Source organism: Nanorana parkeri, unplaced genomic scaffold (genome assembly GCF_000935625.1).
Source record: "Nanorana parkeri isolate BGI_ZX_2015 unplaced genomic scaffold, ASM93562v1 scaffold421, whole genome shotgun sequence".
NCBI lineage: Eukaryota > Metazoa > Chordata > Amphibia > Anura > Dicroglossidae > Nanorana > Nanorana parkeri.
In genome coordinates, this window is record NW_017306689.1 from 1,184,060 (window position 1) to 1,211,920 (window position 27,861).

Consider the following 27,861-nt stretch of genomic DNA (forward strand, 5'->3'; position numbering starts at 1 on the left):
AGTCTGACCTCACAGAAAGTGAGATCAATGACGATGAATGTCATTCAACCCAGAAGAGGAGTGTGGCCCAGGAGCAGGAAGACACGGGGAGAGGGTAAGTAATACTTTGCAACCTTTTTTTAACAGGAATGTGGGGTGGTTAACAAAGGAAACATGGAACATGGAAATTAGCTATAATGTATAGTGAGAATCACTATGAAAAGGTTATCAGAATTTAGAGCAATTAAAAATGGAATAATAATAAAACAATTTGACAGTTACAACTGTATTGGTTACAAGTTCTAATTTTGCTCCAGCTTTCTTCACTCTGTTTTTTACTATAGCAATCATATATTTATTGCAGTGTTACCTTATATCTCGTCAATCAGTATTGTATCTTGGAGGGACTTTTATAACATTTTTGACTTTAGGACTTTAAAATATACAAATACTGCAATGTAGAGAAGGCTACATTTTGGAATCAGGCAAAGAGGTGAACTTCACAAGGTTGCAGATAAGAATAAAAGTGGCCCAGGTATGTGATATTTATTTTGTTGCAGTGAAGTTTATATAAAGTCAAACCTTTTTTTTTTTTAGTCAGTGGCGCCAGGCAAAAAATATGCAGGGGCCATTCATTTCATAACACAAATGAAATCATGCAGAAGGTCACACTATGACTGATTGTGCATGTATTTGTGGTGTCTGTGGGGTTGATTTACTAAAAGAGAACAGTTTTCACTTAGCCCTGTAAGCTTGTGTTCATTGGGCAAATACGCAAACGTGCAGGAGCTTTTAAATAAAAGTAAGAATTTGCCTTACAAATGATGATTGAAGTGAACACAGCTTCACAGGACAAAGTTAACATTCTACTGCTTTAGTAAATCAACGTCTCTGTGTAAGGCCCTATCTGTTGTGTTCAGCCCTATTGAATGTGTTTGTTATCTGCTGAACAGGTTTGAGACGGGTCTGCAAGAAGAAATAATGTTTATTTTGTAATCTGCTTCACATAGTACGAATGACTTACACGCAGTGTGTATCAGATGACCTACTATGTTTAGTCATATTGCACAGCTTGCCCTTTCCACCCACCTAAGCTGCCTGCTTCCAGCTCTGCACTCAATACACTTTTGCAACCATGAACAACTAAAATTGTTGTTATAGAAATAAATCACGTCTGGCAATTGGGTTTTGAACACAGAAATATGTGTTTTCACTGCTCGCTCATTATTTGCTTCCATAAGGTCCCCAGTGTGTATTCAGGAAAATTCTATTACCTATTAATTTTAAACACATAGCCAATCTAAAAAGTCATGATTCATAGTGCCGAGGTTGGATTTTTAGTTGTCATTTGAAACCATCTTAGAGTTATAAATTCTCTTTGTGCAGTGTTTAGCTTGTAACAGGGTTACAGAAGAACCTGGCAGAGTTACAGTGTTATCTTACATTTTCTGTTTGTCATTTTGATGTTCTTGTGTCTATACAAAGTGCTGTTTTAATGATCTTTTATTATGTTAATAAACTCTAAGTGTCACCATGTAATACTATTTTGGAATAATTACATACATTAAAATCGCATGCATTTTCCATTTTAGAAAACAATTTTTTAAAACAACAATGTAGGTGATACAAGCTGAGTTAGTAATGATGGTGGGTAGCAGGGGTGTAGCATGGTCTAACAGTGGTAGCTAATGCTACTAAGCCGATAGGTTGGGGAGAATCAGCAGTGTGCCTAAGTGAGATATTTTGGTCTTTTAATTTCATGATGGTATGAACATTGAACGACATTTGCATATGTTAAAACCTGCTCATGCATCTTGTATTCTGAGTGTAGAATCTGAAAATAGAGTTGAGCAGAAATCTAAACTTGTAAGAATGTATGGACTCCAAAAATATCAAAAATGTGGATAGGGCTTTTTCTAAGACAGTGATTGGATAACCTTAAATATGTTTATTGGTTCTAAAACATACCTATAGCAAAGATATCTGCATTCCTTACAATCTCTTCTTTTTAACTTTTCTTACATTTTGATTGTAAGACATTTTGCTGTTTCTGTTTTGATCTAAATGTAGTATATTGTGGCTATGGGATATGTGGCTAGCTTACAGTAAACTTGTCATTTGACAAAAGAAAAACTTAACCTAGTCCCTGCTATTTTCTAGATAACCCTAAAGTGCTCCTTTACCCCCTTTGGCTAAAAGTCACATCAGCATACAGCTCTGCATGCTGAAATCAACTTACATTCCGTAGTTAATCAAATACATTTTAATGTTAGTTAAAATTTATTGTTCTCTACTTCCTGATCCTTTTTGGTAAAAGTGATGTAATGTGCCCAAGCATTGCATTCTGGGAGGGTTACATCAGCAGTGCATTGCTGGGAAGTCTCATCTGTAATCTCACGAGATCTCAGGGAAAGGCATTTTCCTCCCCTGAGATGATGTGCATGATCACATGTCCTAGTCACATGTGCCAGAGTTCCAGGAAGTAAAGGGAGATTAATTAATCTGCCCTCAGTAAAAATGCCCACTGTGAGAAGAATGTGCAGGAAAAGAAAAACAAGGTATGCAAAGGATAAAAAGCCTGCAAATATCTATCATATTATCTGCAAGCATGTGTTTGTAGATTGTCATTAGTAATCATTTCTGAAGCTGTGTTTGTTGTTATTCTGAAGATATGGGTAAAGTTTCTCTTTAAATCACCCTTAGTGCGCACTTTTTTATTTTCCTTCTGTTTCTGAACAGCTCACCGGCAAATACTTACCATTCCCAGTATGGCTGGTATTTTCAAACCCCCTCCCTCAATGTGACAGATCTTGTGCCTTGGTCATTGGCTACGTAGGCAATAAGAATTATGAAACAGGAAGGACACGGGTGTGGTGTATGCAGACCCATACCCAGAAGTACTGGGATTTTAACAAGATGGCAAAGAGAGGGGGTAGGGTAGTAGACACCCACTCTAAGAGTCAGTCCTACAAGCCTAATGCATAGCAGGGGTTTTGTTTTTTTCCTGAGGAGTTTTCTTCTGTGTTATGTGTAAGGCGTATATTTGTTTAGTTTGTTAATAAAACAGATTTTCAATAACTCTCTGTTAAAGCTAGGAACCTGTTTGAGAAGGAACTCTTCTGTGTCAATACAAGGAGACAATTACAAACAGGATTTTTTCCTTTAATAAAGGGGAGAAAATAAAGGGTCCCAGAACACATTTTGCCTTAGGCCCAAAAAGGCTAAACTGTGTACCACAAAGGAGAAATATATTTTACAACCCGAAATTACTGTTCAGATCCCTAACATTTATCACCAGCCCTGTAAACACAACATAGCAGTGGCACTATAAATTATGTTTTTGTATCCACCTAGGATATTACTGTATCATTACATCTCTCTAAAACCACCGTAATTAGTATCTGCATCGCACCTGTCAGTAAATTTGTCATTATTACACTACACTAAATCATTCAAAGGATTAATCAATGAGATAAAACAAGACAATTTAAAAGAATTCTCTTCAGTTACATATAATGGGATTAACTGCCTGGTCCCATAAAACAAGGATGCTCTCTCTTAAAGGGATACTACAGTGCATTTTTATTGAGCATTTTAATGTATTTTAATGTTTACCTAAAAGTATTTTTTTGTGTGACTGACACATTATAACAAGCTTGCTGCATCACACTTTTCTGTTTGTATTTTACTGTATATATAAAGATGTATCAATCAGTGTATTGAGCATCCCTGCAGAACATTAGAATATCAGCTAATACAACAGGATGAGGTACACAGGAAACCTCTTGTTTACAGTCGTTGCGAAAGCACTGATAGAACCAAGCTCGAGAAGGAACATATCGTGGCGGCGGGAAACCGCCGATTTAAATGTGACAGCCGCCCACTAACTCCCTCGCCCACAGCCTTCTCTCCCCGTGTGGATGCACATCCCCCGGCTCACCTGTTCCAGGTAGATACCACGGATGACCCGATCCTTCGCACCGGCCGTCCATCCTCTGGTCCCAAGAATTAAAATGTAAGTGCTTATTTTTTTTCCTCAGCTATCCATTGGTTTTTCGCCAATTGCACCCATTGTCACACAATTTTCCTGTCATCTTCCCTGGGCTTTCCGACTCGGTCAGTTAGCCCACCCAGTGTTGCGCCCTTTTAGTTTTTTTGTTTCCGGTTTGCTAGTGGAGCAAGCTTTGGGATCAGAGACAGAATTCAATTTTACTTGTTTCTTCATCTTCATTTAGCAGGAAATAATAATAAAAACAGTTGACAAAATAAAGGCTTTCCTTTTTAAGGTTCATGTGCTTAGTATACAGCATATGTTGTAACTATTTTGAGAAAGCATATTTTTCGGTCACATTGCTGTACAACACCACTAGATCCATATCTTGCAACAATTTTAGTTCAAGTATTTGCTGCACGTCTTGTTTTGAGTGTAGTGTGAACCCTCTCTCAGATTCTTTTGCCCCTAGAGTACAAAACATACATTTGTATTCTGAGCAGCGGTATAACTGTAAATTATCCTCCACATTCCCCACATGAACAGCTACCTCACCTCCAGACCCTCTTCAACACTGGCTATGGCATTAGCATCAGCTAGCACCCAACCAGAACATGTTTTTATAGCATCATTATCAGCACGTATAAACTTATAAAATATCTTGGAAAATGCAAGTGTGAACCCAAAAATGTTTCAGCTTCATGATGTCCATTATAAGTAAGCTCTGCCAGATAAAATATGCCTGTTTAACCATTTCACCTTCCATTGAAAGAAACCTGGCAAAACAACAAGTCAAGAACTACTGGCACCACACAGGTGTCCAAACATTGGGTCAGTTTTCACTTCATCTATATGGGTGTCTAAAATCTTGGACCAATATTGTATACATATACTGACCCAGCTTCTTTGGTTGAGATCCTTACTATGACCCCTTCTGACTCCTAAAACAACAAACTCCTAAAACCAGTTAGGCTGCCCAGCAAAAAAATAGACCAATAGAGAAACTTCAATAGTAGGGAAGGTCAGTCCAGGGCCCTTAGAGTAGGAAGCTAGCATGTGCGTACTAGAGCAGCAACGAGGAGGAAGAGTGACCTGAGAAATGATTGTTGTATGTGCCAGCAGCAGTTCAAGTACAATTTCATCACTTCAGGATTGTTTAAGTGCTTTAAATAGACTTAAAAGAAGTAGTCCTCTGCTGGCCCCTACATCACTACAGGATACCTTAATGACATAGGGGCTAGCATGGGGGAACCACAGGGGCAAGTATTGACCATTTCCTTTAACCCCTTCGTGACGGGAGACGTACACTGTACGTCCAGCCACAAAGGGACCAAATGACTTGTCACGTACACTGTACGTGACGAGTTATTTGCTGCTTTAGAGGGCTGTTAATCGCTGAGAATCAGCTTTTAACATTCATTAATGGATGCCCTTACTACAGAGGCATTCATTAATGAAAGGGTTAACCTTTTTCAGACACCCGATACCTTAATATCGGGTGTCTGAGAGTCAAAGCAAAGCGGACACAGATGCCGGCTTTTGCCGGCATTCTGACAGCTCGTATAGATCGAGAGATATCTCTCTCAAGCTATACTGGCTTTTTTTTTTTTCTTTCATGAATAGATACAAAATGTGTCTATTCCTACAATGTATCTATTCCTGGAAGAAGAATGTTTGTTTGCTGATCGTTGTTGCAACAATCAGAAAACATTTAGTAACAGCTGAATCCTGAACTGCTGCAGGATCAGTGTCACTAACTTATTATCGGCTGTTCTGAAGTTTGAAGCAGCCTGATAATAACCAAAAATTTATTAATTTATCATGCAGTAACAGTGAGATTAATTCACAAAATCTGCTTGATATAATTAAATAAATAAAATAACATTTTTAAGTTAAAAAAAAAAGTGAAAAGTGTAAAAAAAATAAAAAATTGTGAAAAGTGTAAAAAAAATAAAAAAATGTGTAAAAAATAAAATAAAATAAGGGACAAATAAATGAATGTATTTATTGCATTTTTTTAGCTGTGCTGGTTTTGTAAAAAAAATACTACAAATCAAAACTGGGAAAAAAGTGTTTTTTTTAAACGTTTTTTTCCTCTTTTTTTATATTTTATTTGTCCTAAGTGAGGCGTTAGACGCACATATGTGATATAAATATGTAGCCCTATCTGTCCTCTAAAAAACAATATATAATATGTGTGGGTGCACTTTGTAAGAAAGTATATTACTGACGTGGAAGAATCACACAGCAAAAATGTCAAAAGTGTGTCAGTAATTTACGAACAGAAACTAAAAACAAGCTCAGTCATGAAGGGGTTAAAGGGAAGCTTGTCTTTAAGTGGTTACAGAGTTGCTTTTAACCATATCTGCCATATTTCACATCATTGTGACTCAAAAACAGCTTTCCCATGGTTAGAGTCCCATCAGAATTTTGCTTTGGGGCCCTATGATTGGTATTTACATCCTATTTCGGAGCAGGATTGTTCAGCTACTGAAGCTGTTCATTGTAAAAAGGCAGTTGCCCTGAAGTGTGTAACAGTCATATTAAATTCACTTCACTTTACTTTCACATTTTTTTTAATTCTATTAGCACTTTTAACAATTGCTTCTTTTTTCAAACTTCATGTAGATTTACCCAAAAGATTCAGTGCACATAATGTACTCCCACATGTTAAGAATAGAACAGCTGCAGCATCAGTAATAATCAGAGATGAAAGCCTATCAAAATATTAGCGCCATTAGGCACTATACATGAACTGCATGCTCTTTGTTATGCAAAATAAAGAAATTTGAAGCACTTCAAAAATATCTCCAGGGTCATGGGTGTCTTAGATTCTTTATATTTTCTTCTTATTTTGGTCATTTTGTCAAAATGCAGTAAAGACAAAGATGTAATTAAAACTCTTCCTGCTTCATCAGACACAGTCCTGTTTTTTTTCTTTTAATTCACATAAATCTGTTTTGCTCTATTATTTTTTTTAACCTGTTGCCATCCGCCCACTGTCACTGCATGGTCGGACCGCTGTCAGCTCCTGGCGGGTTCACGTAAATGTACATCTTTTTTTTTTGTTGGCTCCCACAAGCAAGTAACTTTGAACACACTGTCCATTGGACAGTGTAGTTTAAACAAATGTGTGCAGAGCCAGTGAACTCGGCTCAGTTCTGTGTGATCGCTGTGTCCAATCACAGCAGATCACTAAGTGGAAACATTGTAGCAGTTTCCAGCGTTCTCTCCTCATCTCTATAGGAAAAGGAATCACCAGCACTCAGTAGAATAATCCAACATGTCCATTTATTGGACATAGACGTCACACAATCACAAGAGCCAACGTTTCGAGACCACACAGGGTCTCTTCATCAGGGCATAAAGAGTGACAATACACTGACATTTAATAACCACATATATACCTCATGAGGCTAACCAATAATCAGAAGCAACACCCCCCTGTGACATCATAACGGCGGGAAAATCGGCCATTTTCAAACGCATACAAAAAAACAAAAAACAGTGAAATACCAGCTTAGAAAACATATATCATACCCATTGCAATCAGGGTCCAGTTCCAGAGTGTGGTTAAGGTCCGGTTCAGGGATGCGGATAAATCAAATGCAGGCGCTGGTGTCTCCAAAGAGCGACAGGATATCACAAACCGGAGATCGCGCTGCGAGTCTCCGCCCCTAGTTCTAGTGCGCCGGCGCATAGAATCCGCGTCATCCATTGTTATGGTGACCGGAGACAGCGTCAACGCTGATCAGTGTAGTCGCAGAGCGCAATACTGGGGACAGTGAACTCGAGCAGTCAAGTCGAGTGTGAGAGACTGGAAAGCATACGACCAATGCCAGCGCAGAAAAACTCATCTGTTCGTTTGTGAGAGGAGACAGTGACAGCCAGTTCAAATAATACTTGGTTATCTACCACATGTTCTGATTGCCACAGTGCCAGCCTGCCAGTCCAGTCAGAGTCCGGTTCGCCACAGTGTCAGCCTTTCAGTCCGTTGAGTCCTGATTGCCATCAGTGCCAGCTTGTCAGTCCATCAGAATCCTGATTGCCATCAGTGCCAGCCTGTCAGTCCGTTAGATTCCTGATTAGCATTAGTTTTTTTTTTCTGGCACAGAAATGTAGCAGAATACATGTTGACCTAAATTGATGAAGAAAGATTATTTATGTGCAATGTTTTATAGCTTAACACAGAGAAAACAGGTTGTTTTTTTTTGAAATTTTCGGTATTATTTTCCTTAATATAGTAAAAAAAATTAAAAAACCCAGTAGTGATTAAATACCACCAAAGAAAGCTTTATCTGTCCCCCCAAAAATTACCGTATTTTTCGCTCCATAAGACGCACTTTTTTCCCCCCAAAAGGGGGGCAAAAATGTATGTGCGTCTTATGGAGCGAATCCCTATCGCCCGACGCCCAGGACATGCAGTTTCGGGCGCCGGGCGAGTATTGCATTGCATGGCTAAATAATTGTCAAAGTTCAACAGTGCTGAATACTGAAAAATGGCCTGGGCAGGAAGGGGGTTCAACCCCCTGGTCATCAAGTGGTTAAGCAGCCCTAAAGTTTCTGGGACCTGAGTCTCCCCACCTCTTATCAAAAACCTTCCAGTAGACCCCTTAAGCCCAACTGAACCTCCCATTTATTCAGCTGAAGACATTTATAGTTAATCAAAATAAAAGGTGTATGAAGCCTTACATTTAAAATCTTTTAAAAAGCAGCTAGTTGAAAAACTTGTTCCCTGTCAGCATGCTGTAGAGAAGAAATCTTGCTCTCTGTGTGAAAGCAGTGGTCTCTCTGCAGAGTCCCGACATGCTTCTTGCTGAGTCACAACTAGAACTCTCCAATCAGTAGGCAGCAAAATATTTCCTGATTACAGAGTTAAAGGTCTGACTCAGGACAGGGCTTGTTGGACTTATGCAGAGAGAACATTGCTTCAACACAAAAGGCAAGGGTCCAACTCTGCAGCATGCTGGCAAGGGACAGACTTTTCTACTCAGGCTTAGCTGCTTTTAAAGAAAATTAACTGCAAGACTTTGTACATCATGCACCTGGAATGTATTTAATTGATTTAAACTAAGCCGTGCTGTTGCTGACTCTCTGTTGTATACCAGCCTTCCTATCACATTATTGAATGGACTTCTACCTCTGAGTTCCTCAGTATCCTGTACTCCTGATCTGCAGTCTGCATATAGGCTTCACCCCTGCCTGCATTTGAATCCTGAAGAGTGCAGCAGTATCCAGTCATCTGTGTCTGCACAGGTGTGCACGAGGGCCATATCATTCCTACCTTCTGCCACTCTCGTAAAGACCCCGGCCACCTTAGATCCTGTGCTTCTAGCACGTCCCCAGTAATGCACAGTCACTTCAGCCCCATAGGTTCCCTGTGACCTACTTCCAGGCATCATTTCAGCTCAGCTAGTGCTACCTGCTCCGTAAGCCTAGGAGCCTACCTTTCCCAGTGCCCCTGTTCCCAGACTATGACAAACTGGTCTTGCTATATTTTTCTTAAATACGTTTCCTTGGTCATCTGACTAGCTTTCTCAATTCAGAATCGTTCTGAATTGAGAAAGCTAGTCGGATGACCAAGAAAAGACTTAAAGAAAAATACATTGAGTCCAGTTGCTTTTATTTTTTACAAATATACCATAACCTGGATATATGGGAACCTTGAAAAACTTATCTAATACATGTTTTCAGTACTATTACTCTGAAAATTTTTACCACAGGCCTCAGAAACCATAATTGAAAAATTGGGAGAAATGTCCCCTGGTGCAGCGCTAACACTGAGGTGAGGGTGTGGGAGTAAGGGTTAGAGCGCTTGGTGTGCGGCTTCTTAGAAATACGGACCGGGGTGTCCGACGTTTGATAAGTGGGAAAAAACAAGGAGTGAAGAAGCGCCGCTACCAAGTGGTGATTTGTCAAAAACAGATAAGGGTATCAAACTTACCAAGTAGTGGGTACTGGCGTGGTATCAGCGGCGAGGTGAGGATGGATGAAAGTCCAAAGTTGCTCAGGGTGATAGGCACTCAGAGCGGTGTGTGGGCAGATTTGGGGCTGAGAAGAGTTCAATGTCAGTGGGAACCTGGGTCCGATGTAGAATATAGCAGGGATCTGAGATGGGGTGGCGGGGCGTGATGCAGAGAGTGGCAGGCACGGTGGGGACCGGGTTACTGGATATTTTAACGATCTATGAGAGATGTAGCCCGCATCCTCAATAGTGTGGGACTGCTTGTCTGGAGGATGCCGGCCGCTGGGAGAGGACAGTGAATGAGAGCCTGAACAGAACGTACGGGAGGGGCGGGGCTGGTGCTGGCAGGAGGAGAGTGTCCAGAGGAGGCCAAGGGGTTAAGACAGCTCTGGCGCTATATACCCCATCTCACAATTCATCACGTGTGCCCACGACCATGTAATTTACGGCCTACAATGTTCCTGCAACCTCCTCTACATAGGTTGCACCATCCGACCTCTCCATATACGCATTGGAGAACACAGAAGGTTCCTCGAAAAGGGGTGCACGGAACATAGTGTCCCACGCCACTTTCTTCTGAAACATCAAAAGAACACTGAGCACCTAAAAGTCTTTGCAATTGAGCAGATACCAGCCAAACTCCCCCCTCCTGAAAGATTCCACCTCCTGTGTAAACAGGAAACATATTGGATTTACAAACTAAACACACTTTCCCCCCATGGCCTTAATGAAGAATTGGAAATCAACACCCTGTTGTAAACCCTCCTCTTCCCAATATATACATAAATACCCACTTAACCAGATTTTTTTGCAAGCTTCCATCTGTTCCCTCCCCATTGTGCTTACACACACTGTTTTTCACACACTTGGTTGCCCCATTCTCACGGTCCATTGATCAATCCTTTTTTTCTCTCCACCCTGACAGCATTTGTTTATTCACTGGTATTGTGACGGCGAGTGTACCTCCCCACACTCTCCGTCTTCCATGTCACTCCTGCTCTATTCCGCCCCATCCCCGCCCCTTTCAAAAACTCCACCCATTTTTTCACATTCAAAAACCGGCCTTTCTCCCGCCATCTGTCCCCTCACTCTTTGGCTTGAGAAAGAAGAACAGCTCTTCGAAACGCGTAGCCAGCCTTTGACACGGTCACCCGTTACCCCTTACACCTCCGCCACTTGCTCTCACCCGCGCTACCCCACGGACACACCGCTCGCTGTTCCGGGCTCCCTGCTCGTGCCCTCGAGCGGTGTAGTCTCACCTATCTCCTTGGCTCACCCTGACCTCCGTATTCCTCCAGGCATTCAACTCCACCACCGGCCTCCTGTGGACACTCTCCTCCTGCCAGCACCAGCCCTGCCCCTCCCGTACGTTCTGTTCAGGCTCTCATTCACTGTCCTCTCCCAGCGGCCGGCATCCTCCAGACAAGCAGTCCCCCACTATTGAGGGTCCGGGCTACATCTCTCATAGAGCGTTAAAATATCCAGTAACCCGGTCCCCACCGTGCCTGCCACTCTCTGCATCACGCCCCGCCCCCCATCTCAGATCCCTGCTATACTCTACATCGGACCCAGGTTCCCACTGACATTGAACCCTTCTCAGCCCCAAATCTGCCCACACACCGCTCTGGGTGCCTATCACCCTGAGCAACGTTGGACTTTCATCCATCCTCACCTCGCCGCTGATACCACGCCAGTACCCACTACTTGGTAAGTTTGATACCCTTATCTGTTTTTGACAAATCACCACTTGTTAGTGGCGCTTCTTGACTCCTTGTTTTTTCCCACTCAGAAACCATCATCCTTTTATGCTATGCAGTGCACAATTCTGTATCTCTTTACAAAAACTTTGTCCAGGAAATCACAGTAACCAATAACAAACAAATTGATAATGATTTAATAGATGCCTTCTAGGGTATATTCAGGGAGGAATGGTTTGCTTTGGTCTCAGACCTCCTTGGTCCTTTAAATCTGACTTCCCTGACACAGACATATTGTACACTGAGGCAGAAGGGTATTTGTTAATGAAGGTTATGGCTGTAATAAAACAAAAAACTGACTATACAGTTATGTATTCATTAACTAAAAATAAAATGCAACTAGTACCTCCTAGGGCTCCAGCAATCTAAAAAAATAACCCTTGCATTGGGCTATCCCCATACTGCAAGGGCTACCTGCTCGTTTTGGTCTAGGGCCTAAATAAAAAAAAATACTCACATGATCCTTCTTTCTCCTGGGCTCCGGCGGTCTAAGCCCCACTGACAAGATCAAGTCTAATGCCCACACTTTCACCTGCATTAGAGGTGAGGATGCTGACGGACAAACCACAGCTAGAGCGGAGGGGAGAGAGGTGAGTGCTGACCACTGTGGAAACAAGGATCAGGTGATTATATTCTCTGTATTCCAGCCCCTAGACCAAAATGAGAAGTTAACCCTTGCAGTGCGGGGGTAGACCCACTGAAAGGGTTAATTTTTAAAAAATAACTGGCCAAAAAAAGCCAGCACTGTTTATTTTTTTTGTCTTTTGGTAGAGTATGAAATGGTTAAAACTACAGCCATTTTTGTATGTGTCCCATTGGAGAGAGTGCCCTTTAATTCCTAATCTAGAGAAACAATAAAAAACGTTGTCAGTGAAACAAGTGTCTCTTTTGGAAGATTTCCCTTCTATTCCTGTCCAAGTGACATCTGTAAGGTTTTGCGTTTCCTATTACTTTCTGTAATTTTCTTACTGTGGGGACAACTATATGCATGTTAATGTGCCAGAATTATAGTTATAAAGTATTCAATATGAACCAACTTCCACAACAGAAACATATCACTATGACATGTCACTGAAGCATTACTTCTCTGGTTTTCCATCACAGGCCCACTGGCTAATGCACAGATGCCAACTTTCCAGGATTTGTTTTGGCCCTCAGTCGTGATGATGCTGTGTCACCATTTTTATTATTTACTGCATGTGTGCAGTATCTCAATAGGGCATTTATTACAGTGATTGGGGGGCAGCGAGTAGGTGGTCTCCACACAATTAGAGGTGGTGTTTAAGTGGGCCACTATGATAGTGGGCAGGGCCTAGGCAGGACCACCCAGTCAAAGGGCGGACCTGAGGTTCACTGTGGGCGGGATTAACGGTGTCCGAGGGATCAGGATTGAATTGTCGCGAAGTATGCCAATGGTGTCACAGTGACCATCACTTCAACACATCCTATTACATTTCCCCTGGATCCATTTCTTGGTGCTGAAAGAACCAGATTGTTACATAACCCAGATGTCCCACATACAGTTAACTAGGCTCTCCAAACTTTACCTGGTTTCTAATGAGCACAGGCAAAAAAACATACTGCCTGGGGTACATACTTATCATTTTTATTACCTTCACCAAAGTGAAGATTGCAAAGTACTTGTAATTGTAAAAAAAAAAAAAAAAAACCCTACTAATCGCCTACTAGACATATAGCCATTGAATGTAACATCATAATCTGAACAATTTCGAATTAGGTAAAATGGACAGTTCCCAAGCCTTTTTAGAAGGAAGATATAATTGGGCTGATTTACTAAAGGAGTTAAGAATCTTCATACAATACATTTTGAGAATATTCACTTCAGTTATCCAAACAGGAATTTCCTTTCCATGTGATTGGATAAACGTAGTGAATATCCACTCAATGTATTGTGTGAAGATTCTCAACTCTATTATTAAATCAATGGATTTCAGTGGAAATTAGCGTATTGGCTATAGACCTAGGACTATTTTCTTGCAGTGTGTTATGCGGTGCATATACAAAACTCTTGCTAGAAGGTCCATCATGTGCTTAGGATTAATACTTTTCTTTGTTTTTTGTTCTAAAGCAAAATGTTATATAAATGACAAAATGACTTACCTAACAGCTGATTGGGGGTTCTAGCCTTCACCTACCAAACTAGAAAAAGAATTTAGCTCTGTCTGTGTTGGTAATTTTGTCTCACTTCCTGTCTGGTGAAACATTTGTCACCGGAAGAGTAAATGAGGGCAAATCTATCTAATTCTCCCCGAAAAAATGTATGGCTTGGCATAGACTTTAACTTTAGATAAGATCATTGTGCAAAAAAATCCACAAAAATGATTATTTTGTAAACTATTTCTACATGTGCCTCATGAAAATAATGGAAAGTCCTGTATATAACATGTCATGTCTTCTGCCATGAGGAAGGGACCCTGCGTGGCCCCGAAGCGTCGGTTTCTTTGATTTCTATGACGCCTCTGTCCAATAAAAGGACATACTTGCTTTTGATTCCTGAGTGCTGGTGATTTTCTGCCTTTTTCCTGTATATAACAAAGTTACACAAAGATTATTTTATTGCCCAGTACTGGTGCAGTTCTAGTTCATTTGCTAACATCTGCATACATTATTCAGCCACAAAATGAACAAATGTATCCATTTAGCTTATTTCCCTTGATATGGATATTAATATTAACTGGCACAAACCCACCTATTGCACAAGTCAAATAATAAAATAGGGAGCTAATTTTTTACAAGTGTGTCAAAGGAAATTTAGTCCACCCATCTTCCACATCTAATCTCCAATTCAGTATTTTCCTTTAACAGGAACAACTGCATCCTTCCCTCCCTTCCTTCCCTGTTATTAAATTCAAAGAAAAATAAGTACACCAATCACCCAGACCTGTTTGGGCTGTGTGGGAAATGTCCTTCGGTGCCAAGGCTGCCAGTCTACATGATACAGCAATCAATCTTCTTGATGAATGCCCTAATACTGGAGCCAATTTTAACATAGTAGCTGAATCATGTCTCACAGAATAAATGTGCTCGGTTTGTAGGATGAAAAAAAAATCCACAACAGAGGTCTCAGGATTTGTACAACACATATTTAAAAACATTCAAAAACCACAATATAATTATTATATGAGGATGTTTTACAAAAAGATAAATATATATTTTTTGTTAAACTGTACCTAATTATGAATCACATTTAAAGAACATATTCTCTCTCTCTCTCTCTCTCTCTCTCTCTCTCTCTTTATCTCTCTCTATCTATCTATCTATCTATCTATCTATCTATCTATCTATCTATCTATCTATCTATCTATCTGTGATGAAGCCAGCACAGTTAGTGAGCCTGAATTACAGCAGGGATGAGCCCATGTGTTACATAGTTACATAGTATTTGAGGTTGAATAAAGACACATGTCATTATGTCTGCAATGCATGCCCGCATGAGCATACAAATGTACGAGGCGTTGCAAATGTGATTCCAAAATCGGATTATGCCCTGGTTAGGTTGCCCAGTGCGCTATATGCTCTGGACATTCAAATATTGCTGTTTTTTTGCTTCTGTTCCTGTAAGGTGCATTAAAAATACATGACTCAACATTTTATCTGAAAATAGAAAAGTGTATGTACTGCGACTTATCCCTGGAATCTATTCCAATTAGCAGCACATGAAATGGTGTTTGTGTGTTTGCTGTGGCCACTGCATGCAAATCTGTCCATGGGCATTGTTGCACACCCAGCACACTGTTGACTATGGCTTTTTATGTTTACTGTTTTTATAGTCACTTTTAATGATACCAGTATGCAATTTATGCAGTATTGTTCCTACATGAGATGCACATTTAAAATCGGTATCAGTGTTTAGGATGAGCCAAAAACCATAAAGAAAGTCCTATCTTTAATTAATTGAGGCACACCCAGAGTCATGATAGGGGGATACAGGCAATCTTTCTGTACTGGGCCCTATCAAGTCAGTAGAGGAGCCTCCTATGTATTTCACACACCCTTCCTGTCATTTAGCACTTTGCCATGGCCAATCTTGATCATTGTGACATCACACCAAGTAGGGATGTCCCGATGCCACTTTTTCAGGCCCAAGTACAAGTACAAGTACATCCCCTCATGTACTTGCCGATAACAAAACAAAAAACCATAGCGCAAGCTTCGCCGCTAGGCATCGGTGCATTTTGACAAGTACAAGTACTAGTCAAAATAACTTGTATCGGGCCCGATTCCGATGCTAGCATCGGTATCGGGACATCCCTAACTCCAAGTATCTACCTCACTCAGCAACCAACAGCTTCACTGCCTGGAGTCCCTGCACATATGCACTGCACTCCCAGTCTGGGCATCCTGTGTGGTCCTCAGCATATGTGCAATTCCAGGCTCTGCAAGAGGGAAGAAAGTGAGGGCAGCACACAGCCAGGTAGGTGAGAGGGGGTGAAGAGGTCTGCTGTTTATAGTTGAGGGGTCCCGGGCAGAGGATGCAGGGAAAAGTGGGGTAGCAGAGGCCTGCATAGGTGCTCCATTAGGTAGCCTGCAGGTAGCCTTCTCTGGCCTGCAACCCCATCCTTATCTTGATTCCCAGAGCATCCTGAGTGATGACCCTGGACCCACTTGGCCCACTGTTGGGCTATAAAAGAACATAATCAATAGCATGACAGCACACCTTCTCTGATAGCTTTACTTTTAAAGTCATCAATAAACTAGCATTGGGGAAAAGGAGAGTTCAAGAGTACAAGCACAGCACAAAATGCTGCACTGCCCTATGACCTATCAGGAATGAAAGAATGCTTGCCAGAAGGAAAATAGTAATAAATGTTGCTGATGGGTGGGCAGGTGCGCTAGTAGGCTGTATGGGACTTGGCTACCATGATTATCCAGTGACTTTAATGCTTTTGGGTCGCTACATTGTCTCAAGTATGCAAAGGAAATATTTAGATTTTTTTTTTTGCTGCGTATTTGGTGAGTTATTGATAATCCTCACAAACCCATGAATGTAGAGAAACACCTTCTAGCTGCTAGTATATAATGAAACAGGTTATGAAATGTAGCAGGCTTACAATATAAGGTGTAAGCATTCATGTGAGCAGCACCAGTGGTGTTTTTAGAATGTATCAAAACCAGAGACAGACAATAAGACAGCTAGTAACTTTAGGAGGTCAGTAATGGCATTCATATAAATTTATCTTAATACAGGTTTACATTCAAGTCTATGCAAAGCCTATGACAATGGTCTTCTCCTATTTATCAAAGCTTGCTTAGTTTACTTCTGTGAATTATAGAACATCTCCCACCTGTGTTATGAAGATGAGAAGAGGTGTTCTGTAGCCCCAACATGTCCTGTCGTAGGGTGACAACACTGCTTCCCTATAGATACAGTAGAGTGAGTAAGCGTTGTAACCCTAGGACAGGAAGTGTGTTACTGGCATGATCACAGGAATAAATATATTTTTTAAAAGAGCGAAAAAGAAAATTAATGCAGGCACTACAGCAGAGAATTGGTAAGGTGCAATATTGTACATGTTTTTTCTTGGGTTTAGTAGATATGCTTTAAATAAAGATCCTTTAGTGATTTAATTGTTCCTGTATGTCTAACCACTGCCTAAGATTGTCTCATCATCCCTGCTTGAATGATCAGGCCCTTGGAAAATATCTCCTTGTTTCATAACTTATACAATGATCATGTGTAACTGCAGTTTGATAAAAAGAGTCATTAACCCAGCTTAAATGTGTCCTAACAATGTTCTTTGATAAATGCACACTCTATGTTGTTTTGCCTTCCTAAAAACCTGTTGTTTGTCTGTGTGCAGCATAGTTCTCCGATACTCTGTGAGAGCTGCCCTTCCAAAAATAATGACCTTTGGAAACAGGTTCCATGGCAATTGCACTTTCCTTTCAAATCATATGGTGCAGTATCCAGTTGCAGACTTTTTAAGATGGAATGATTGCAGCCTTTGTGAGGATGTGTAGATTAAATTACATTTTGTTTGAGAATGAAAACTCCAAAAATACTTCCACCTTTCTACTTCAGCCCTACACATTGTAACGCAGATGTGCTCTGGATACCAAGACACTATCATATGAATACCTCAGGGATCGATTTGATATACTTAATTGGCCTTTATCGCACAGTTACACTTTAACACTTCTATGAAAGAAAGCTCAGGCGGGTAAAATTACCAGCTTTATCATTTACTCCTGGTATAGTGTTTCCTTTTTTGCTTGTCTAAATTTTATTCAATGTCACAGCAGATTTGCAGGCATCTGCACATATTGGTGAGCTACAAAGGGTTTTGTTGGATGCACTTTAAATACACATATGGTCATTCGTAGACAGTATTTGATCTGCTCTAGACACACAGATAAAACAGCAGAGGAGCGGGTTTAATTAACAACACAACACAAGGAGCGGACAAATGCAGAAGGCAACTAATCAATAGTCAACTTTTACTATGTTTGAGTATTTATTTGCAATGGTTGTTCACATATCTGTTTACTAAAGGATTTAATCTGTTATGGATGGTTCCCCCCAGCCAAAGGTGTCTCATGAACAACATTGGGAACTTCATTCCATTCTAGTTTACATTGTTTGAAGGTCTCTTTGTATATTTGATTTAAAATACTCAATGGATATGATTGATAATGTTCACTTTCCAAAGTAAATGTCTACTTAGCTTAGTAAAAATGATAAAATTGTGTTCCCTTCATGCATTCAATCATGTTCAAGCAAAAATTCTAAAGACAAGCATATTGTTTTGAACATTAGGTACATCTGGGCTGATTTACTGAAGGAGTTGAGAATCTCTACTCCCTGAAAAATTGTATAGGGTGAATATTCACTTTCAGTTATCCAGTCATTTGAGAAGTATCTGCACATGATTGGGTCTCAAAATAAAAAGAAATGTGCTTTTCATGAGATTTAATAGGTGAATATTCACACATTTTTTTTGATTGAAGCCAATCACCTACTTAGGCTACATTCACACCTAAGCAGGAACATAGCCAGGTGATTTAGAGGCTTTTTTGTGTGTTTCTACATGTATTTTTAGGCATTTTAAACCACTACTAGTGGAGCAGAATTATCACGGTTATTCACAAAAGGGTGAAGAATTTGGAGAAGGCAGGAGAAGTGAACAACATAGCTGAACTGGAAATTGAGCTGAATTGGAGAATGTTTCCAAATCAGCTATTTTGGCCTAGATTGTTCACTTCTCCTGCCTTCTCCGAACTCTTCACCCTTTAGGGAATAACCCTTTAAGTGTTTTTGGCCCCATAGGCTTACATGGGAACCCCTGAAAAAGTGCATAAACGTACTCTTTTCATTGTTTTTCAGGTGTTCCTATTAAAGTCTATGAGGCCAAAACACAGGATTCTGCCTCAAAAGAAGCTTATGTGCTTTTTCGAGCTACAGGCGTTTCGCTGCAAGAGACAGAACACTCAGGTGTGAACAGGGATCATTGGAAACAGTAGAATTGCTCTTGTTAAGTGTTGTAGAGCTTATGGAATTGAGTTACAAAATGCCTAGTTATGAATGGGACCTTAGTAAATATGTCACACCATTGAAAGAATTTGATAATATTCTTTGTACAGTAAACTCCCCATTATCCATCATTCAAACAACTGGCACTCTCAAGCAACTGATTTTTCTTTTTTGCTGGTGGCTTGATGTGTATTAAAAAGCCGTTGGTTGCTTGGTGCACACTTAAAATTTTGTTAGCAACTAAATAGTTGCTAATAAAATTCTGGTTTTACATCATGCTGCCAGCCTCCCGTACGCCTGGTGGCTAGATTTTGTGGTCGGCAGCAGAATGTAAACAATGGGGAGAAATAGCCAGCCTGCAAATTGCAATAGCCAATAGCAGGCTGGCTATTGTGCCCACCCACTGAGCAGAGGAGTGGACCTGAGAGAGAACCTTCTCTCTCAGGGCCATTCCTCTGCTCAGGGCGCGGGGCTTCAATAGCCAGCCTGCTATTGGCTAATGCAATTTGAATTGGCCAATAGCAGGCTGGCTATTGCCCCAGGCTGTTTCCATTCACCTGTCGGCTGCATAAGCTAGGTGGCAGGTGAACGGGGCTGCAGCGCACCGCGGGGATGGTTGCTTGAAAGTTATTATTAACTCTCAAGCAACCATAAACTACAGTTATCCGGCACCTACCGATCACCATGGGCTCCGGATAACTGGGAGTTTACTGTATCAGTTTTCCAATTCTCCAAAATATGTTCATTTATCCTGTCTATTAACAATAATGGAAGTCAGTTTACAGAATATACAGGGTTATGGGAATTCTTAGCCATAAATGCAATAATGCCAGACTCAGTTTACAGAATATATAGGGTTATGGGAAATGTTAGCCATATATGCAATAATGCAAGTCTCAGTTTACAGTATATATAGGGTTATGGGAAATGTTAGCCAAATATGCAATAATGCAAGTCTCAGTTTAAAGTATATATAGGGTTATGGGAAATGTTAGACATATATGCAATAATGCAAGACTCAGTTTACAGAATATATAGGGTTATGGGAAATGTTAGACATATATGCAATAATGCAAGACTCAGTTTACAGAATATATAGGGTTATGGGAAATGTTAGACATATATGCAATAATTCAAGTCTCAGTTTACAGAATATACAGAGTTAAGGGCATTGTTAGTGATATGTACACACACACATGTAGTTTGAACTAGATGGACCTGTGTCTTCATTCAGCCTTATCTATTATGTAACTCTTTGCAGATTAGGCAACTCTGCAGATATTCAGAAGAATTAAAGAAATAGTTTAAAAAAAAAAGAAAAGCAAATGTGGAAAGCTACATTTACCATTAGAAATGTAAATTAGAAACCCACAGAGAGCAGTTAATCTTAGGACAGATCAGATGTTGCAGAGCCAGTGTGAACAAGGCATCTGTAATACACTGATCACAATCTCTTTTGTCTTATCTGACATTTTCTAAACTATTCAATTATAACATAGGTGCATTTAGACTTGTCTGAAACCTTTGTTCAATTATTCAGTTTGCAGTATAGATACAGAGAATTTTCTACAGTGAAGATATAGTAAAATAAAATAATATTGCCTGTTGTAAAATGAATCTGATTCTTAAAAGCACATTTTGATATATGTTTGCAGTGACAGATATTGTTGTTATGTACATTCATGGAGTCTTTGGCTTCAACTACATTCATTCCTATGCTGACATTAAAATATGGATCACATAACCAATGTTCACGCAGAAAATAATTATTTGTTTCCGATTGAGTGGGGAAGGTTTAGAATCCCAGTTAAAGTGACACTAACATAAAACAATACTGTAATGTATGCCTTACTGTAATTCATGGTTGTTTCCCTTCTCTTTGCTGCTCTTCCTTTTAAATCTGTATCTCTTCTCATGCTGGACAGAACTTCTGTTTTGCACATGTGTGCATCACTTGGCTGTAGATCCTCAAATCAGCTCTGAATTGGTGCTGACACTGTCCTTCCTTTTGGAAGGTGGCTACTTTTGTTCCCCATGGGCCCTGTGTGTGTTGTAGAGTAGCCACCACTCCAAGCTCACTCCCGTGATGGACTACAATCTCAATGCAAATGATTTGAGGATCTACAGCCTTGTTACAGAGTGATACACAAATGAGTTACATTTGTTTTAATAGTTATGGTACTTGAATGCATTTTTAAGATTTAACTAGTGAGTTTAGTGCCAATTAAAGTTTTTATTGCTACCTGTGTCCCTACTTGGGATATTTTTTCTCCTCTATTTGTCCTCATGAGCATCACTGGAACAGAAACTGGTGTTGTAATTTTACAGCTGAGGCCTGAACAGGAGATGAAGGGATTTTCACTTTGGCGACATTTTTGTTGAGTTCCTATTGAATCTCTGGAACAGGAAGTAAAGGGGAATCTCGCCAATGGGTCACAGAGAGGAAAAAAAGCATTCAGTTTCTATGGCCTGTGTTTTCTTTTTCTTCCAGACCTAAAGAACATAAAGCTAGCAGTGACAGCCTCATCAAATCTCTCAGTAAAGTTTTCTTTAAAATACCTTTTCAGTATGTTGTGTACCTTGCTTGTTTTGACTTTGTACTCAGTCAATAAAGAATTAAAAAAAAAAACCTTTTCAGAAAGAGAACTAGCACAAGCATGGCCATTGAAAAAGTTTTCTTACTTTGTTCTTTGTTCATATTAAGGCCACAGGTTGTATGCCACATTGCACTGGCAGAGTCTTTTCTTTTTTCTTTTAAGTTCTAAAGTCAGCCTGTACTATCCTGTTATAACATCAGCATTTACATAGTTAGTTAGATAGTTAGTCAGGTTGAAAGAAAGACACAAGTCCATCGAGTTCAACCTATAGAGATATGGAGAAAAAAAAAAGAGAAGAAAAGCCTAAAGAGAACGCTATGCCCACAGCTACCCACTGTCTTGCAATGGGATATGTAATTCTGAGGTTACCTACCCCTGTGCTAGAGGTTTCCCCTGTTTTCTGGAGCTAGACAGGTTCCATAGTGCCTGAGCTGCCTGCAGCTGATATATATTTAAGTGAAGCACACGGAGTTGCATTAGTAATAAATATCACCTGAAGTTAATATTATTCTGCAGAAGCTGTCTGCTTCAGGAGAATGGTCTTTTCTTTAGCCAAGCCTCCCGAATTTCGCTTCAATCTTTTCAATGTGCTGTATGTGGGGTGTATGAGTAGGGCACAATGTTTGCAACAGCTTTTCTATTAATCATATACAGGCAAAAACCACATTATAGTTCTTCTATCTCAGGTACATCTTCGATAATAAATATCGGCCTTCTATATAGGTTAGCATTGTGTGGAAAACAACAAAATGTTTTTATGACAATGAATCACAGTATTGGTTAAATAGTGATTTTATCTTCTACACTACTTATTTAAAAAAGTATCTCTAATCAAAAGCTTTATTTTTTGTTTGATAGATGCGGAAGAGTTAGGTTCTCTGTCAAGTTTTTATTGCTGTCTTTGTCCCCGTTGGGGACATGTACCTTCTCTTTATACTGGTGACCATTATACCAAACAAAAAAAATTAGGGGAAATCCAGAATTTTAAAGATGTCCCCAGAACAAGTGTGGGGGGGGGGGGGCTTTCAAAGGGAAAACCGTTTTATTCTTGTTTTTTTAATTATATTTGCAATATAATATTATATAATGTGGTTATTATACTTTTTATTTTATTAAAGTGAATCTATAAGCAAAACTTTTTATTCCACTTTGGGTGAAAAAGGGTTAGACTTTCTGTCAATTTTTATTACTGTCTGCTTCCCTGTTGGGGAGATTTGCCCATATATTTACACTGGAGACCGTATTCACCGAGAAAGAATGTGAAGGGAAATGTCCCCAGTACAAGAGAGGATCTTTCAAAGGGAATACCTGTTCTAGGGACTATATAAGAGGGGAATTCTCCTTACTTTAGAAGATTTCCTCTAACTTGTTTTGGAAAGGAAGTGAAGGAAAATGTCCCCAATGTTAGCCAGGCAGCCAAAAAATAACCTGGATGGGATTTTAACTCCTTACCTACTCTACCTAAACCTAAAAAAATGTTTTGGCTGTGAATACACTTTGATGTTTGAGTACATATATCCCTATTATAGAGGACTTGCACATTACTTTATTATTGGCAGCAATGGCCTAAAATGCCCTTTATCTACCGATGTGTGTGTATTGTATATCGTAAGTGGTAAGTATACTTTCAGAGACTTAACTCTTACCCTTCCTGCTTAACACCCTCCCACCTAAAGTAACCCACCTACCCCTGTTGTATACTTACCTGAGCTCCCAGCCTTTGAAAACAATCCCATAGGAGTGTATAAGCACAGCCAACTGGAAAACAATTTGGACCACAGGATGTAAAATAGTGCTTCAACATTCAGTTAAGTATGCAGCCAGGGCTGGGTTATTTTATTTTGCAGGATTAGGCAGGCAGGGTAAGTATTTACCTGAAATACCCACTAACGTTTTGTATATTTATTATGTAATTATATTATTATTAATGAATTACATTTTAGGTAACTGTAAATTCTTACCAATGTAAATTTTCCATGTGGCTTACTATTAGCTAAAACTTTGAATTTCTATGATGTATTTATTTTTACAAAGGCCCTCTGAACCAATCAAAATTAGCTTTAGGGTACACATACCATCATGATAATCTGTGTTTTATTTTTTATCATGTCAGAAATATACTGAGCACAACAGCTAAAACAAGAGCCAAAGCAAATGCCAAAAGCTATGTATATAAAACCAGAAGCTTCCCGCTATTATTCTTGCTATTTTGCTTTTGTTTCTGCAGCCCCGTCTCCAGTCACTCATGTGAAGAAAGGAAAAATCGCCAAAAATAGCATTTCCTTGTCTTGGCAAGAACCAGAGCGACCCAACGGTATCATCCTGGAATATGAGATCAAATACTTTGAAAAGGTCTGACCTTTTGTAATGTACAGTTATATCTTTGTGTTTTTTTTTCTCTTGTTAGCTAATGCTAGTTAGGGAGCCATCAGATATATAGGGAAATTGATTACTTATTGATTGTGTCTGAAATAAATGACCAGGGTAACTTCCAGTGTGTGTTTTTCATTAGTGTGGCACGTCAGCTGGGAAAAATACATTAGAAGTTCAGCTTGGACTTATTGGCAGACTTTGTGCTGATCTGAATAAAGGTCACTAAAATAAAAAGAAGCCAAACATTATATATAGCTAATATTTATGAGTCTCCTTTGATAATATTTCAGTGTATTCAAGGGTGGGAAATCAGTTTGCATGTAAATAGTTTGTTTAAAAAACTGTCTGTAAATCATTGATTGTTTTGATAAAGTTGGGAAAAAGTGCCAGGATATAAAAGCATTGCTGAAATATTAACCTCTCTCAGTGGATCGTGTGTCATTTCTCTCTCCAAAGCCCCACACAGTACCAGTGGCAAAAGCAATTATGTGATGTGATAAGAAAGATCCTTACTAAAAATGAAACAGTATCAACTAATGTGTTGGAAGTGAGTACAGGAAAACGGATTGGAATCTAGCTTTATTATTTACGCAGTTACAAGATTGCAAGTTGAAAAACAACTTGAAGGTCGTTGTGCTCGTGCCTTAGTATTTCCTGTAATCCAAAGCCAACAGTTAAAGGAAACCTGTATTACGGACTGGAGGTTGCCAGTGCTGATCTCTTCTGAACATATACATTCCTTGGCTGTTATGCTAATTGAATAACTTCTGTACTTTTTAAATCTTTGAATTGGAACAAATATGTCCTCACATAAAGCCCAACTCCAACTTTTACAAATAAATATCCTAGTAGTAGGGCTGCCCCCCAATGACATTCTCCTTTTTCATTCTGCTTTTGTTACTCAGGTTGAATGACACTTGGGGGTCTATTCACTAAGCTGCCGAGGGCAGCCGAGTGAATGACCGATCTGAAGTGAAGTGAGCCGAACACTGTTCAGCTATTCACTTCAGGCTGGTACGGCTGATTTCAGCCGTACATCGGCTGAAATCAGCCGTACATCGGCTTGCTTCGCGTGGCTTCGGGTCGGCCGAACATGCTCAGCATGTTCAGCTGACCCGAAGTGCAGAAGGAGTTCGACTCACTCAGTCGATCCAACATCTGGATCGGCTGAGCCGAACCTCCGGCAAGATTCTCACTGCTGTTCGGGCTAGTCTTAAAGATGCGAACAGCAGTGAGTGAATAGCCGAATGCCGCTGAGCGGCATTTGGCTCGGCTGTTCTGCTAATTCGGCTCGGCTGAGCCTCTCAGCCATGATCGGGAGCTGTACAGGCTATTGTGAATAGCCCGTACAGCACCCCTTCGGTTCTACTGAACCGAAGGGGTCCTGGGGCCGAAGCTAGCCGAAGGATCGGTCGAAGCTACGGTCAGATCCTTCGGCAGCTTTGTGAATAGACCCCTTGGTGTCATTCAACCCAATTTATGTGAGTCCAGGGCATCATGGACCCACCCCATTGTTATTACCACCCTAGGCTCAAAGAACTGCTGCTCACATGTCATTACCTGAGCATTGTTCTGTGCAGGAGTAAGGACTGCCCACCACCGGAGTAAGGAAGAGGACCCTGCTCATCACACTAGAGTTTTGGCTGTATTTAGGGCTGGTACAAGGAATTTTGCCTACACAGACAGAGGTGCATTTTTAGCTTAGAGGGACTGCAAATCCCAGCAATACATTATATATAAATGCAGAATAATACCATCGGCTATAGAGGACTACAAATCCCAGAAAAAACATTATACAGCAATGCAGAATGGCTTCAGCTATAGAGGACTACAAATCCCAGCAATACGTTCTACAACAATGCAGAATACCACCAGCTATAGGGGACTACAAATTCCAGCAATACATTACACAACAAGGCAGAATATCATCAGCTATAGAGGACTGTAAATCCTAGCAATGCATTATACAGCAATGCAGAATAGTATATGAATTTGCTACATACTCTGTGCTACTGCTCTGCTCTGATGCCAGCCTGATGTCGCGGGTGGAGGGTCTCAGTAGGGGCAAATGTGGAGGGTTTGTAGCAGGGGCAGATGTGGGGAGTCTCAGCAGGGGCAGACGTGAGACATCGCTCCGTGTCAGAATAAAGAAAAAAAGAAAAATCAGTGTTTCTCTCCTGGGCGGCCGGGAGCGGGAGGCTCCCAGAGCGCCCGGGAGAGTTTTTTTTTTTAGTACCAGCCTGAAGTGAATAGCCGAACAGTGTTCGGCTCACTTCACTTCAGGTCGGTCATTCACTCGGCTGATTACGGCAGCTTAGTGAATAGACCCCATTGTGTACTATCAGTATTTTCTTTTCCTGTAGTTGTTCTGTAGGAATTAATTTATCTATTAATGTTTCAAGCATATTTTCCCTACACCTGTACACCCTGTGATTCCACCATGTAAGGTAACCTGCCTGACTTTAAAGCTCTTCAACAAACACTTTGATTACCCATATTTGTGAAACATTCTCCACCAGCTGTTTCTTGCCCCCTTTACTCACAGTAAAAAATTCCTGTATGTCTCCTTTTACCCCCAGGTGTAACATCCAGGCAGTTTAAAAATATCCTCTACTTTTTATGCCTTTTGGGTACATGCATATTATTGTCACAGGCCAGTGACTCTGCAGCACACTGCATCAGCATGAAACCAAGGCAATTAGAATTAGAGGTTAGAGTCACCATATTTCTTTAGTGGAGACATCCCTAACCTTGTTCGGCTTATAAGCTATGTTTAAATATAAAAAGTGTCAAAATCTACAGTGTGGACATATGAGAGCTTCTCGTGCCAGTCATTTGTAGATGAGAATTACAGCTCGTGGTGTCTTCACTGAGCTGATAATTGCTGCATCATCGCTATAATACATTTAAAATGTTCTGATCCTGTCAGTTACACATATTTTTTTTGCATGACACTTATGTTTGACAAGATCAGAGACATTAAATTGCTTCTGCATGGCCTTAATGAAAGGGTGACATCACTTTTGCTTATTCTGCCATGTTAACATCACCAAATGTGTCATTTTGCAGGTTAAGGTCACATAAGAGATTTTCATGCCAGCTTTTTTTTTCACTGAAAAACACAGCGATCTGAGAAATCACATTGCCTCAGCTCTGGTCCTATTTTTGAAAAAGAACCTCTCTGGCTGTTGCCAATCATAAATTCATTGACAGGAAAAGTTCTCATGTGAGGCAGGCCAATGTGGGATCTACTAGCATACCATCACATATGCTTGTTGATGCACTTTTATTTTTCAAGAAGTTTCTCAGAGTCTGAAGGGCACATGTAAGCATTACCAAATTGCATATGTCCCTATGCCATGAATAGTAAAGACTGGTGCTCCCCATAATCACAAAGTGTCACTTTCCTTGTCCCTTCGAGCCCACGGCGTCCTCTGCTGTATGCAGCCCGAAAACGAAACTAAAAGTCAGATGCCGGCATCTGACTTTTAGTTTCGTTTTCGGGCGTCACAGCCAGCAGGAAATTCAAAAGTGAAAAGTTGCAATGTACACAGAATACACACAATACAATGTAATCTGCTATGATTACACTTATGTATCAAACTATTTCACTTCATTTTTGTCCCTAGAGCTTTGTCCAGTGCCCTTCTAACACTTTTTCACAATTATAAGAAATTATAATATAATACATAATTATAAAAAATTAT

General features: G+C 40.1%; 1 protein-coding gene across 1 annotated transcript in view; it reads left to right on the forward strand.

Moving 5' to 3' along the window:
- Window positions 1–27,861, forward strand: part of EPHA5 (EPH receptor A5) — a 270,172-nt gene that overhangs the window by 219,577 nt on the left and 22,734 nt on the right. The window contains 1 exon segment of the mRNA XM_018559918.1: window positions 24,009–24,133. Coding sequence (XP_018415420.1) covers window positions 24,009–24,133 — 125 coding nt within the window.